Raw genomic sequence first — 13,132 nt, 5'->3', positions numbered from 1 at the left:
GATGAACTTATTTGTTCTCCAAGCAGTCTGTGGTATATTCAGTATTCTTCTCTAGCACCAAAGCTTAAAAGCATCAACTCTCCTCCTAACATTCCTAGTCATTGTCCAGCTGTGTGATGCATAACAAGTGATTGCAATGATCATGGCCTGTATCAGGCGCACCTTAGTCTCCAGACTGACATCGTTGCTCCTCAGTACCTTAGCGAGGTCTCCGACAGCAGACTTTTCCACTTCTATTAATCTTTTCATTTCCTGGCTGCTGGTACCAAGAGTGTTGATTGTAGAGCCAGGCAAACTGAAGCTGTCAACAATCTCAACCTCTTCATCACTCATTGTGATGCTGCCAATTGGCCCAGTGGTAAGAATCTTGTTTTCTTGATGTTGAGCTTCAGTCCATATTGAAGGTAGAAATTCTTGACCTGCAACAAGCGCTTCAGGTCTTTCTCCGTTTCAGCAAGCAGGGCTGTGCCATCTGCATAATGCAGATTATTGATGAGTCTACCTTCACTTCTGATGTCCCCTTTCTTCTCATAGAGCCCAACCTCCTGGATAATCTGTTCCGCATAGAGATTGAAAAGGTATGGAGATAGATAGGACACATCCTTGACATAAACCCTTCCCAATGTTGAACCATGCAGTGTTTCCCTGCTCTGTTCTGACAACTGCCTCCTGGTCGAAGTATAGGTTTCACATAAGCACAATTAAGTATTTTTGTGCCTGTGGGTCAGTTCCATATCAGAACAAAACACTGCTGTGGGCTGGACGGTCTTCATGCTGCTTGCTGTATGTGAGTCCGCAGTGTCAGTCCATTCTCTTGAGGGCCTTCCTGTTGTCCTGCCTCTGCTTCACCAAGCATGATGTGATTCTCCAGGGACTGGTCCCTCGTGATAACCTGCCAAACTATGTGGGAACAAGTCTTCTCACTTCTAAGGAGAAAGCTGGGGGTTCTTTTCTCCATGCTGTATTATTTAACATCGTCCACCTACACAATATTTCAGAAACCTCACCTCTTTAATTTTCCTTATTTGTTGTCTAGATTTTGTATGTGTATGAGCCAGTTGGAAACATCATGGCTAGGGTTAGGTTGCCTTGTTTTTTAAAGGGACATCTCACTCCCTTTAAGGATAGGGTAAATTTGTCCAATGCAACATAATGGATTCCAGTAAAAGGAAATATATGTGTAGGCCTTTCACACACAGTTTCTAGATAAATCCCTAAGGACACTGGATAAACCCTTGGTTGCTCACCACAAATCAGCAGTTCAGAGAAGTGGTTGTTGCCTGCCATCTTTGGTTGGAGCACTGTTGTTTCAGACCCTGTTTGCTGTCCTGTTTTCTAAGAAGCCTTTTATCTGCCATTTCCCCATTCCTATCATTGTTACATTTCACAGTTTGAAACATGCAGGTGTATTGTGATTTTACTTCCTCTGCCATGACCACACCTAGAAGAACAGGTTCATAGTCCTGGTTCTAATGTAAGCCACAGTGCACATTTTGTAAATGCTCTTGATTTTTAGTGTTTGTATTTTAGAATCACGAGTGAACTTTGCTCAAGGTAAATTTCCAGCAGTGTTTATAGTGATACATTTAAGACGTTTCCGTTGTAAACCAGAAAGCCAAACCTGTTGCCATGGAGCCCAGTCCAGCTCCAGACAGCCTTCCATCATCACGTGTCCATAATGATAAATCTTAACTGGAGGAGACTGCCCGGCCCTCAGAGCAGCTGCTGGGTTTGAACTGCCATACTTCTAGTGAGCACTGCAGCATGCTATGCATTATACCACCAGTGCTCCAGGCTTCTTTGTATACAATTGTAGAAAACTAAATAGGATTTAATGTATTAGTTGTTTTCCTTCATATTTTATTGTAGAAAAATAGTTTTGTAGAGAAATTTTTAAAAAATTATATGCAGCTTGGAAAAGCTTGGTCAAATTGGCATCACACACTGACCTCTGAAAGGTTAGGATACCTACATTGTTTCTGCATTTAAAAAGAAACAAAACAGAAAGCCAGCAAATGAAGCACAGGTTGGCTTTCTTCTGCCAGCATCACTCCCAGCCACACTGTGGTCTTAAGGGCTAGAAACTAAAGTTACTTCTGTTCAACTTGAGTCAGAGATTTTCAGTTAGTAAACATTGAGTTAAACATAGTGTTTTTAATTCTTAAGAAGAATACTTTGTGTGGTAGTTCCCTTCTCACTCACCCCCATGCATTTTCAAATAGCTTCATGATCCTCAAATTCCCTTTCCTGTCTTGTTTTAAAGGTCGCTTGAGCTATCCACATCCAGGGACCGACAATCTGTTGATGTTAAATGGTAAGTTTTAAAAGATATTTTATGTTTTAGATTGATTTTTATAAATAAAATGACAGAATATGTTTTTCTGTAACTTCCCACAGTTATTCATGTCTAAATATAAAATAAAGCTATTATTATGACTCTCTATGAAACGTAAAATTAGGAAATTGATTTGATCTTATGTGGTGAATTGTATCACATAGCTATTAAATGAGTGTGTTTGTGGCAGTCTGATTTAATTCAGTGATTTCTGACTGAGGACATCTCCATTTGAATAATGTCTTTTGAGTATTAACTTGGGCAGTTGGCTTTGTTCCTTTGAGCCTCCCTTTCTCCAAATGTAAAATGAAAATGACAGTCTCAGAGTTTGTTGTTGTAATGCGCCTTTGTTTGCGACTAATAGCGACCCTCTGTACAACAGCCCTAAACCCTTCTCTATCCTGTGCCAATTGCACTGCCTCTGACACACCCATCCCAATTACCCCATGTACAGAGTTTATTAGGAGCTTTAAAAGAGATGTTTGTAAAGTTAGTAAAACTTGGCAATAGCACTTGTGTCTATATTTAAGAAATACACTGGTGAATCAGGAAAATATAACGGTATAATACTATAATAGTAGTAAGTTATTCTAACTAGAAAATAGACAATAAAATTTACTAGAGTCAGAAAAAGAATAAGTTTTGTTGGCGGTCTTTTGTTTTCTGGTTTGGGTATTTTCTTCTCCCCTCCCCTCCTTTTGATTGAATAAACATTGATGGTTCCAGAGAATCCCAGTGGTACTCTGCCTATCCATGACTGTGGGCGTAGAGACCACAGATTAAAATACCCTTCATTAATGTATTTTTAAACCTGAGCGTGGGTAGTGTGAAGGAAGTAGGGAGAAGGAGTACACGGTAAGAGACAGTATTTACTTACAAAAAACATAGTATCATTAGAATAGCTCGTCTCTTCTCTTTAAGCTAGACCTTTGTTGGACAAAAGATAGCAGTGAGCTGGGAGACAAAGGTTGCAGTGACAGCAGGGTGAAAATAAAGGGAGGAGGCTCCAGGGCCTCAGCCTTTCCAGGCCTCTCATGAGCTCAGCAAATGACTGTGTTTACACAGACTTTGACCAGAAAGGTACTAGGCATTGAATTCCAGGACTGCTTCATTCAGTAGTTTATACCGAGGCGGGCGGGGGAGGGGAAGGTGGTGAGCCGCAGGCAGGGAATGTGGTATCAGAGTCAGAACTCTAAATTTGACTAAAATGACATTATTGACATCCTGTTTAGAAAACTGAAGATAGCTTGTAAGTCTTCTTACTCTTTTGACTTAATTTATAAAATGATATTAACTTCCTTGAATGCTTGTCAATGAACAACTATTCAATGGGGGAAAGAAAAATTAATTCAAGGATGTTTTACACATCTAGTTAAAATCTGTATAAAGGAAAGTGTTGTGTAGCCAAAGCGCTGGGCCGCCAACCCGAGGTGTTTCAGTCCGGTAGCGTGATGTCCGAGGGTGGTGGTGACACCGGAGAAGGGCAGGGCAGCCTGATGGCGTCGAGACTGCAGCCCTAGGAAGGATACAGGACCCTTCTGCTCAGTCCCCTGAGTCGCCAGGAGGCCGGATCGGCTTGATGGCATCATACCCTCTGTGAGATAATTTGTTAAATCATTCACAAATGTTCTGAGATTTTTAAGTGGATAATGAGACAGAATGATCCAGAACTATGTGTAATCACAATAAAGTAAGTCAGCTATGGACCAACAAAAGGCTTCGCAGCCACACTGTTTGTATAGCTCATTTTGGTTATATCACTTGTCATTATTTAAAATAATAAGGTGAAACTTGTTTCATCACCTGGTCGACATGTGCGTATTCCAGGCGGGAGTTCTTGGGAACTTTGCTTGCTTGCTTTTTTTTTTTTTTTTTTGACTAGTCACTCGCCTTTAATTTCCAGCCATTTGAGGCCAAAGTGCCTATCCGGTATAGTAAACCATTTGGGAATTTAGAACTTTATTTGGTAAGAACTAGAGAAGGGAGATAAAGAATGGAAACTAGGACAGCAGACTTTTTTTTAGGTCAATAAAAGACATAATTTTCATCTAGAAAGGAAAAAAAAATTCTTTTCCTCATTTGGGATCACTGTCAGAATCAGAAATTAGTTATGTTTTTGAAGCGAAGGATCCTTTTTCCTTCTCTTCTAGTATGTCAGAGAGAGAGAGAGAGATTTAACTCACAATTAGGCATTTGACTGAGTTGTTTCCTGAAGCCACAGGCCTTGGTGATCGAACTGGATTTTGAAAATCAATAAATTGCACAGTAGGAATGGTTTAACAGTAGTTCTTGTAGATTGGTACTCGAATGGGTCTGTTGTGTCTGCCTGTGTAACCTCAAGCAGGCTGTCTAACCTCCCGTTGACTCAGTTTCTTTATGTCCAGTTTAGAGCTAAGACACTCCACTCCTCAGAAGAGTGGGTTCACTCCCGCCACATCCTTACAACACTGCCTGACAGCAAATGTAAGCTGCCATGGTACCCAGAGGGCCAGAATCAAAGCCTGTGTAAAGGAAATGTTTATCTCAAGAGTCAAGAAATAACAAAAGCTGTCCTAGTGAACAAAAATGACTTAGGTTATTATAGAAAGCTGAAGTGGAGCCATTTGGTAGGTGTTATACAGGGGAAATTTAGGCAGTAAAAGGAAGCTAAATAACCTCAGACAAGTGTTCCCTCAGGTGCAGAACACTTGCCTTTGGTGACGCCCCGTGTGACTCTTGATGTCCACAGGTAGATGTTAAAAGAAATGCCCGTGACAATTAGAGGGTGTCATGTAGAAAAATAGACACACAAACCAAAACATCCACTAATGTCCAGTTGACTTTAGTTCATAGTGATCTGTCATCTGGTGTCTGAAGCTCTGAATCTTTATGAGGGAACTCGTAAAGATGGCTTAGAACTGTGTTGCCAACTCAGAGGTACTTGGTTCAAATCCACCAGCTGCTTTGCGGGAGAAAGATGGGCAACCTCTTCCTGTGCGATGAACTACCTCTTAAACCTGCAGAAGGCTTAGCTGTGGGCTGGTTCTGACTCGACGCTACAACAGTCAGTCTTTATTGAGAAGAGATTGCCTATGTTTCTCCCATGGAGCAGCTGGTGAATTTGAACTACCAACCTTTCAGTTCAGCCTAACATAACAAGGCATTCTGTAAGTGGCAGGAATATGGAATTCTAGGATTGAATCCATCTGATTAAACAATATATTTATATGCCTGCATATGTATACCATTGCAGGTGTGACATATAGTGTCATGACAAATAGTAAAATGCAGACATGACACCAATATTAGTTTTATGGCTCTGCTTTGTTGTGTACCATTGAAACAGATTCCTACTCCAGCAGTGATGAATAAACAGCTATGGTTAAACTTGTAAATTTTCTTACTAATAGTGACAGAGACTGGAGCACAAATGGAGTAGTTCCTCAGAAGAGGGGATACCAGGCAGTGCATCTAGGGAAGCCTTAGCTCTGAGCCTTTATGCAGTGCCAGTTAGAAGAAAAGGCAGCCCTGTCTGTCACAGGAAATGGTAGATTTTAAAAATACTTTTAAATGCCATAGTAATATAACTGCAAACAAGCCCCTACTTCTGAAGAGTTTGTTTTCCTCAAAGTAGTAGAATGAATTGGCTGGTAAAGACGGTCAACGTAGTAATTCAAGTGTTGTAAGAAGAGTCTAAATTTAGCATCCTAGAGCAGGTTAGGGGACCTGTAAATTGTATGAAAAAGAAAATAAATAATCAAGTGCTTGCTGGAGTTAGAGTGATGGATGTAAATGTTAATATTTTCTACTATCAAAAATGCCACGTGCTGAAGAAGCAAATCCAAGCCAGGACCTGTTCTTCAGTACTGTGGACTTTGGAGTTGTTAGATTCTGTCAAGTCAGAATTAACACACAGCTGACCCTCTGGCGGGTTCTGTACCATTTGCTGAGGAAGATGTTGTTTCCCATTTGATCTTTGCCTTTTCAGTTGCTATGACTGGAGGAGGTTTTGGGATCAGAGATTGTGGTGCCTTCTGTGTCATTTTTATCTTCCCATTTCCTGAGGAATAAACTTGAGACAATTGTTATTGTCACAGTCTGGAGTCTTTATATGTAAGCAGGGAGCATTTTTTTCCATTTGATGGCCTAGTGGTAAGAAACTGCACTGCCAGCCTGAAGGCACGTGGTTGGGATCCTCCAGCTGCTCCGTAGGAGAAAGGTGGACCGTCTCCTCCTGCGCAATGCACTGCCTCTGAAAACCCACTAGAGGTTGATTCCAGAACTTAAAGAGTTCACAGTAGACAAGGACAGGCCCTTGTTTGGGTTTGTGTAGCATTGGACCTTAGCGTCCCCACTTTTTTGAAAGGGAAGGAATAGAGCAGAAATATAGGGATATTATTAGCAAGCTAATTTTAAATTGAAGTTTTGCTTAATTATATACATGTAAAGCTATACACATAAAATGGCAAGCATGCTGTATTTGGGATAGCAAGGAAATTATTTGTGTCTATTGTTATTTGAAGACAGGACTCTCAAAATGCAGTATACAAAGCCATGCATGGCAATAGTGGACCTGGATAAGTCTTCATCTTTGTGAGCTCTTTTTTTATGCTGGTGGAAGTGAATGGAGTAGGTAGCTGTTTGGGAGGTGTGTTCCCTGGCCCAGTGTTCACATAAGACTGTTGGACCCTGGTACCAAACTGTAAGATCACATGGATTACGAAGAATCTTTCGGTTTTGCGCAACCTTCTCTCTCTCTTCTCTCTTTTTTCTCCTCTCTCCTCTCTTCTCCTCTCCTCCCCTCCCTTCCTCTCCTCTCCTCTCCTGTGTGCACTGATTCATTTTCTCTTTTATAATTGTTGTGTAAATCATGTGTACTTAAAAAAAAAAACTTTATATGTACCAGAAATTTAGTATTGTAAATATAATTTTGGTGAATCAAATTGCTTCTAATGGATTTGGAGAGGCATATTGTTTTAAAGAAGTCTTCTAAAAAAAACCAAGCATATAGCCCTATGGTATGTTTAACCTTAATTATTTTGTCACTGGCTTTTGTTTGTTTTGGGTTTTGTTCATTGATTGTGCATTAGGATTGCATTGGAACATATTGTTGAAGTTAAACCTTAGTAGTAAAGTAAAAGCACAAGCCATTGTTTAGTGTGATGGTGACAGTTTGGTTATTTCCATGACAAGGAATAGGAAATGGTTCACATAATTTAGCTGCTTCTGCAGTCAGCTCTATTTTTGGTAATGTAGAAGCTTGGAATCTGTGAGCCAGCCAAAAAATAAGTGGAATAGCTTTTTACAGGATTCTAAAATCACTCAGGTATGAGATAGTTGGAGAAAATTTCTAAATAATGATGTCCAGGCCTGGGAATGAGGTGAAACCTTAAGATGCCATGAACATTGTCTAAACTGTCACTATTTTGGTATTGAGTAGCCTCACCTACAAACACAACAGCTATGCCTCAAAATTGGTTATGATGTCATGAATTTTCTCAAAGGATCTTAGAATTCTGTGTCCCATTATGGCTTCATAGTAATTAGTCATTTCAGTGTAAACTTGGTGAGAGCTTTCTGTTGATTTCTAAATCTTTGACCTTCTGTACCCAGAAATAGAAGTACCCAAACAGATCAATCCTGGAGGAGTCGATGGTTAGACCCTACCCCGGGAGCAGCCGGAAGCTCGCCTCCTGAGGCTGTTTGTTTTGCCACGTTTGGGGGCTTTCTGACATTTCCTGGCTTAGGACCGCTGAAGAGATCTCAGAACTTGACTGACTTAGTTACAGGCTCTGTTCTGTAGCCTGTTCCTGTTAAAACTACTTTTATCTGTGTTTTTTCCACAATTGATCTCCTATCTCTGGGACCCTGTTTTTATATATTTTTTTAAAAAAATATATTAACCCCCTGAAGTCTTAGAAGACGTTGTTGTAGACATAGAAAATAAAATACCTAGTTGTCACATCTACCCACATCCTCATCTGAAACAAATATATAGGTCAGGGAAGCTATGAAATCTGTCAGGCTTTAAGATACTTAGAGCTCAAGGACCTGCTAAATCTCCAGTAGATTATATCTCTAAATAAAGACACTGGGATGGCCCACATGCAGATGTACTTCCTTCCTGGAAGGCTGTGCTGTGAGCCTTTCTGTTTATTGACATGGCTTGTAGTTTATCAGTACAGATAACGCAGGGGGTTGACTGGTTTCCCTCCTTTTAGAAGCATCAGCTGTATCCTTCTCAGAGACCCACTTTGAAATAGGAAAACCTTTACATGTACTTTGGAAAACTTTTATGAGAGAAACTATATTTAACAGTGAAAACTTTTATTTTGATCTTTAGATTTTAACCTTTGGAAGAGAATACATATCTGACAGATACTTAATGCATATATGAAATTTATTCGATATTGATTTCCCTCCAGATCTGAAAATTCTTAGCCTTTATTATAATCTTATTTCTAATAGCTTGGTTTATTGCCCTGAATTCATAGACTATTTTAGTAAAAATGTTTATCGTATACCCAAATTTGGGGTATTACTGAAAAACAACAGGAATTTTATCAAACTGATAGCTTTATATTTAAAAAAAAATTGGAGTCTTTTTTTCCTTTTGTAAGAAAATATGTAAATGAAAGTAACATAGACTGAAATCCCTTTATCTTCATGCTTCTCTGGTTTGTACATGCACACAAAGGTCTGTGACGGCGTTGATCTCTATCCACACCTCTTAGGCCAGATGTGGAGACGTGTTCAGTTCAGTGGGTGACTGTTCCCAGAGGATATCAGAGCAGTGGGAAAATCACTGCCTACTGTGTAGCATTTAGCGTTGCTTTCACCAGACAGGTTTAACTGGGACAGTTTGATGTTGTACCTCCTCTAGCCATCGTCTGTAGGGCAGTTACTCAGACTAGGCTTGATTCATGGACCTAACAACAACATCTAAGCTGTTCAGGTGCTGAGTATTAGTTAGCACTGTTCTCGCCTCCCCGTCTCTCCAGTCTCCCAGGACTTTCTGCGCTTCATACATGGGTTTGTCTCGGAATTGCACGCAAGGCCTTCATATGTACGGATTGTTTCTGAAATGTATTATTTTTGCATTGTATGACCTAGAACTCTAAAAGAAGTGGTTAAATTAGAATGAAATTCTCCTTTTTTCCATTGATTTGGGGTGTTATTTAACTATAAAGTGTTGCATATCTCTAGTTGGATGATACAGTGAATTTTTATTTGTGGTTTTAACACGATTAGATGATAGTAAATTAGTTGTATGTTTCTTGTTAATCTCACAGTTGTTACTACAGTGCTGATGATATTTTACATAAAACACTTTGTAAATGGTAAGCTATCATGCAAATATATAGTGACATCATTGTCATAACTTTTAAAGTAGCAAAAATTTACAGATGCCTACTGAGCCTTTCGTGTCACAGATACTTGTGCATGTGGCCTCGTTTTGAGTTCTGACATTTGACAATTTGTCCTTTGTTTGCACGCAGCGAGGAGTTATGGGCGAAGACGAGGTAATTCCCTTCTGTTTGCTGTGGTGTAACTGCTTCTCATTGGGGCTTACTAATCATTGTTTTGATTAATTAGGCCACACTTATTATGCAAAGTCTGAAAATTCACTGAATTATATTTTGATTGAGCGCTAACTGGTTCTGAATCTTAAAATCTCTTAACCTTTTAAAAGTCACGTTTTAACACTAACCATGTTTGTTTACTGTTTTCTTTTAAAGTGTCCAAATTTTAACTCTCTTTAAAACTGAGTCTTTGTGCTTTTTAAAACAAAGTCCTTATCCTGTGTGCACATGAGGAATACTTGTGCTGATCTTTAATGAGTGTGACATGAGCATCATGTTTTGCTGTCTAAATCTATAACTGTGATTACTTGTTTTCTTTGGGATTTACAACTCTAGGTGATTATTTTTAATTTTGACCCCATGGAAAATGTCAGCTAGAATATTATTAGCAATTATTTATTAATGTCATGTTGTTATAAATTCTGTCTTGTAAGAATGTAATTGTTTTCTCTTTCACATCACACACACACACACACACGCGCGCGTGTACGCGTGCGTGCACACTTCCCGCCTCCCGCGCCCCTTCCCCCAAGCATTCTTCTTCTCTGCCCTGTTGTATAAGATCTTCAGGGAAAAGCTAGAACATCTAGGACTGTTTGGTTCAGGGCTGTTACTAGATTCCTTATGAAAGCAGAAACATTTTGTGACTTAAACTTTGCCTCTCCTTTTCACACGTAGAAAAATTGAGGCGTTGGTAAGAGGAAGCTAAAATAACTTTATGCTAACATTGAGAAGAATGAGAATCTCAAAATACTTAACTGTGCTCATGCAAAGCCTATACTTAGAAGCTGTTGTATAAGCAAAGGAACAGTACGTGGTTTCAAGCCAAGAAAAGTGTGCAGCCAGGCTGTATGCGGAGTAAGTCGTTTGAGAGGGTGAACTTTATGAAGGAGAGTGTGGCATCAGGATAAGAGGAAGACTCATCAGCAACCTATTTTATGCAGATGACACAGCCTTGCTTGTCTAAAGTGGAAAGGACTTGAAATGCTTGTAGCGTAAGATCAAAGACTCAAATGGGTTACATCTCAACATCAGGAAGACAAAAGGGCCAATAGATAAAGAGAAGCTTGCAGTTGTCAATGCTTTCATCTTTCTTGGATCCATAATCAACACCCAAGAAATCAAGACTTACTGCATTGGGTCAGTCTGCTGTCAGGGAGCTCTCTGAGGTATTAAAGTACAATGATGATAATTTTGTTTTAAAGAGTAAGGTGCGTCTGAGTTAAGCCATGGTCTTTTGAGTCACTTGATATGCCTGGCACAGGAGGAATGGGCACATTTGAGGTTTTATTGGAGAAGAGGACTGACTAACCCATGCACCGCCAAGAGAGCAAATATATCTTGTAGGAAGTGCAGCCAGGGTTCTCCTTGGAGGAAAGGATAGTGGAACTGTGTCTCACATATACTGGGCAACATGTTAGGAGAGGCCAGTTCCTGGAGAAAGACATCATATTTTGAAAGGTGGAGAGGGTCAGTGAAAGAGTTGACCCTCAGGGAAGAGGCTTGACACAGTGACTGTAACAGTGGGCTCAGGTATTTTAGAGACGATAGATTGCCCCAGACAGGGCAAGGTGTAGATCCATTGGTCAAGGAGTCGTGAGCAGGAGTCGTGGTCAGCTTAGTGGCACCTAGCAGTCACAAAAACTAGAGTATCATCTGCATGAGTAGTGATCATGACGTTCACCAAGTGATGCCTGGGGGAAGTACCATGCTAAATGAGAAGGGTGTCGACCTGGAAAAGCTCCCTTGACTGTGAATGATAACCACACCCGCTGCCTTTAAGCCAGTTCCTACTCCATCACCTTCATGGCAGAGTAGAGCTGCCCATGGGCGTCCAGCCCTGAATTCACAAGGTGGGCGGCCACACCTCCTCTTACAGAGTGGCTGGTGGGTGCCGACTGCTGAGCTGTTAGTTGACAGCTGAATGCAGCTGAGTACTACCTGTATTGTCTAGATTCCAGAGATTGTAATAATAGGAGTCAGGAATGTTTACTTTGAAAAGATAGAAATAAAAGCTTTTGTCACTGTGGACAACAGAAACGACCATCTTATATCCTGTAGGATCAGCTCTGAGTTGGTTTCAACTCGAAGGCAATGAGAAAAGGAGTGTTCTTAGTAAGCTGTGGCCGAGTGGCTAAGGGGTCATGCAGCCAACCCCAAGGCTGGCAGTTCAAATCCACCAGCTTCTCCAAGGGAGAGAGATGGGCAGTTTCTTCCAGTAGCATTTAGATCTTCTGAAAACACTGGCGGGCCAGCCCTGAGTCACTTCACAGCAGTGAATTTGAGAGCTTTTCAGCTGTAGTCCTAGTTTTCTATTTCAGTTCATCTGGGTTTTAACTGCATTTTTAGAATCTGCATTAATAAAATACTTCACTGACTCTTGGTTCTTTGGTTTTCTAATTAAAAAATTAGAGGGATGGAAACTCAGAATTTGCTTAAAGGCTGTTTTAGCAAGCCGATAAGAGCAAAGTTTAGAACTTGAATTTTCAGATGTAAGGACATTTTGCTTTGCTTGTTTTAATGTAGAGCATCAGTTTTCTTGACATCAGCATTTTTACCAGCCTATGGTTTTCAGGTATTTTGGAAACTGCAAAGTAATCCAGAACTCCTTTCTTGTGTGTGTATATGTCTCACCTTTTCATTTTAGTGATTTGTGTTAATAGTATTCAAATCCATATGGTAAATAATGAGGAAGTTCTTAGAAGCAAGATATTGTAGCTAGCACTGCTTAACTGCTTTTAATAGTTGTAGATTGTGATTTGAAGAAGAGGCCAAAATCTGTTGCCCCACTTTTAGGGAGGAGCCCACTCCCACTTCTTAAGTTTTGTTTTGTTTTTAATTTAATTTCTTTTATTATTTTGTGTGTGTTTACTGTCAAGTTGGATCTGACTGGAACAGGAGGAGCATGTCACTCCCACTTCTGTGCTTGTCTTGTGTTTGTGCACCGAGCTGGGGGGAGAAAGGCTGTCACGTGGTGTTTCTGGGAGAAGGCTTTTTAAAGATGGAATGGATAGTTGTCACACGACTTTGCTTTATGGGGTTCACAAGAACACCTGGAGTCTGCTCATGTTTACCATAAAAACCAAACCGGTTACCATTAAGTCAGTGCTGTCTCACAGCAGAACTGCCCTTCAGGATTTCCACATCTTTCCACGAGCTCTGGGGGCATTATCACTGCAAACCAAAAGTCCCATCTCCAGAGGTTCCAGTCCACCCGTGGGAGAATGATGGACAG

General features: G+C 40.3%; 1 protein-coding gene across 1 annotated transcript in view; it reads left to right on the top strand.

The window, feature by feature from the left end:
- The window catches only part of CPEB2 (cytoplasmic polyadenylation element binding protein 2), an 82,118-nt gene that overhangs the window by 31,286 nt on the left and 37,700 nt on the right, over window positions 1-13,132 (top strand). The window contains exons 6-7 of the mRNA XM_006884540.1: window positions 2,264-2,314; window positions 9,814-9,837. Of these exons, the coding sequence (XP_006884602.1) occupies window positions 2,264-2,314; window positions 9,814-9,837 (75 nt within the window). The remainder of the gene's footprint in view (window positions 1-2,263; window positions 2,315-9,813; window positions 9,838-13,132) is intronic.

This window comes from Elephantulus edwardii, unplaced genomic scaffold, assembly GCF_000299155.1.
Source record: "Elephantulus edwardii isolate Elephantulus edwardi_28Jun2011 unplaced genomic scaffold, EleEdw1.0 scaffold00035, whole genome shotgun sequence".
In the NCBI taxonomy this organism is placed as follows: Eukaryota; Metazoa; Chordata; class Mammalia; order Macroscelidea; family Macroscelididae; genus Elephantulus; species Elephantulus edwardii.
Note: the sequence above shows the minus strand (reverse complement) of the source record. Positions and strands in the feature narration are given on the sequence as shown.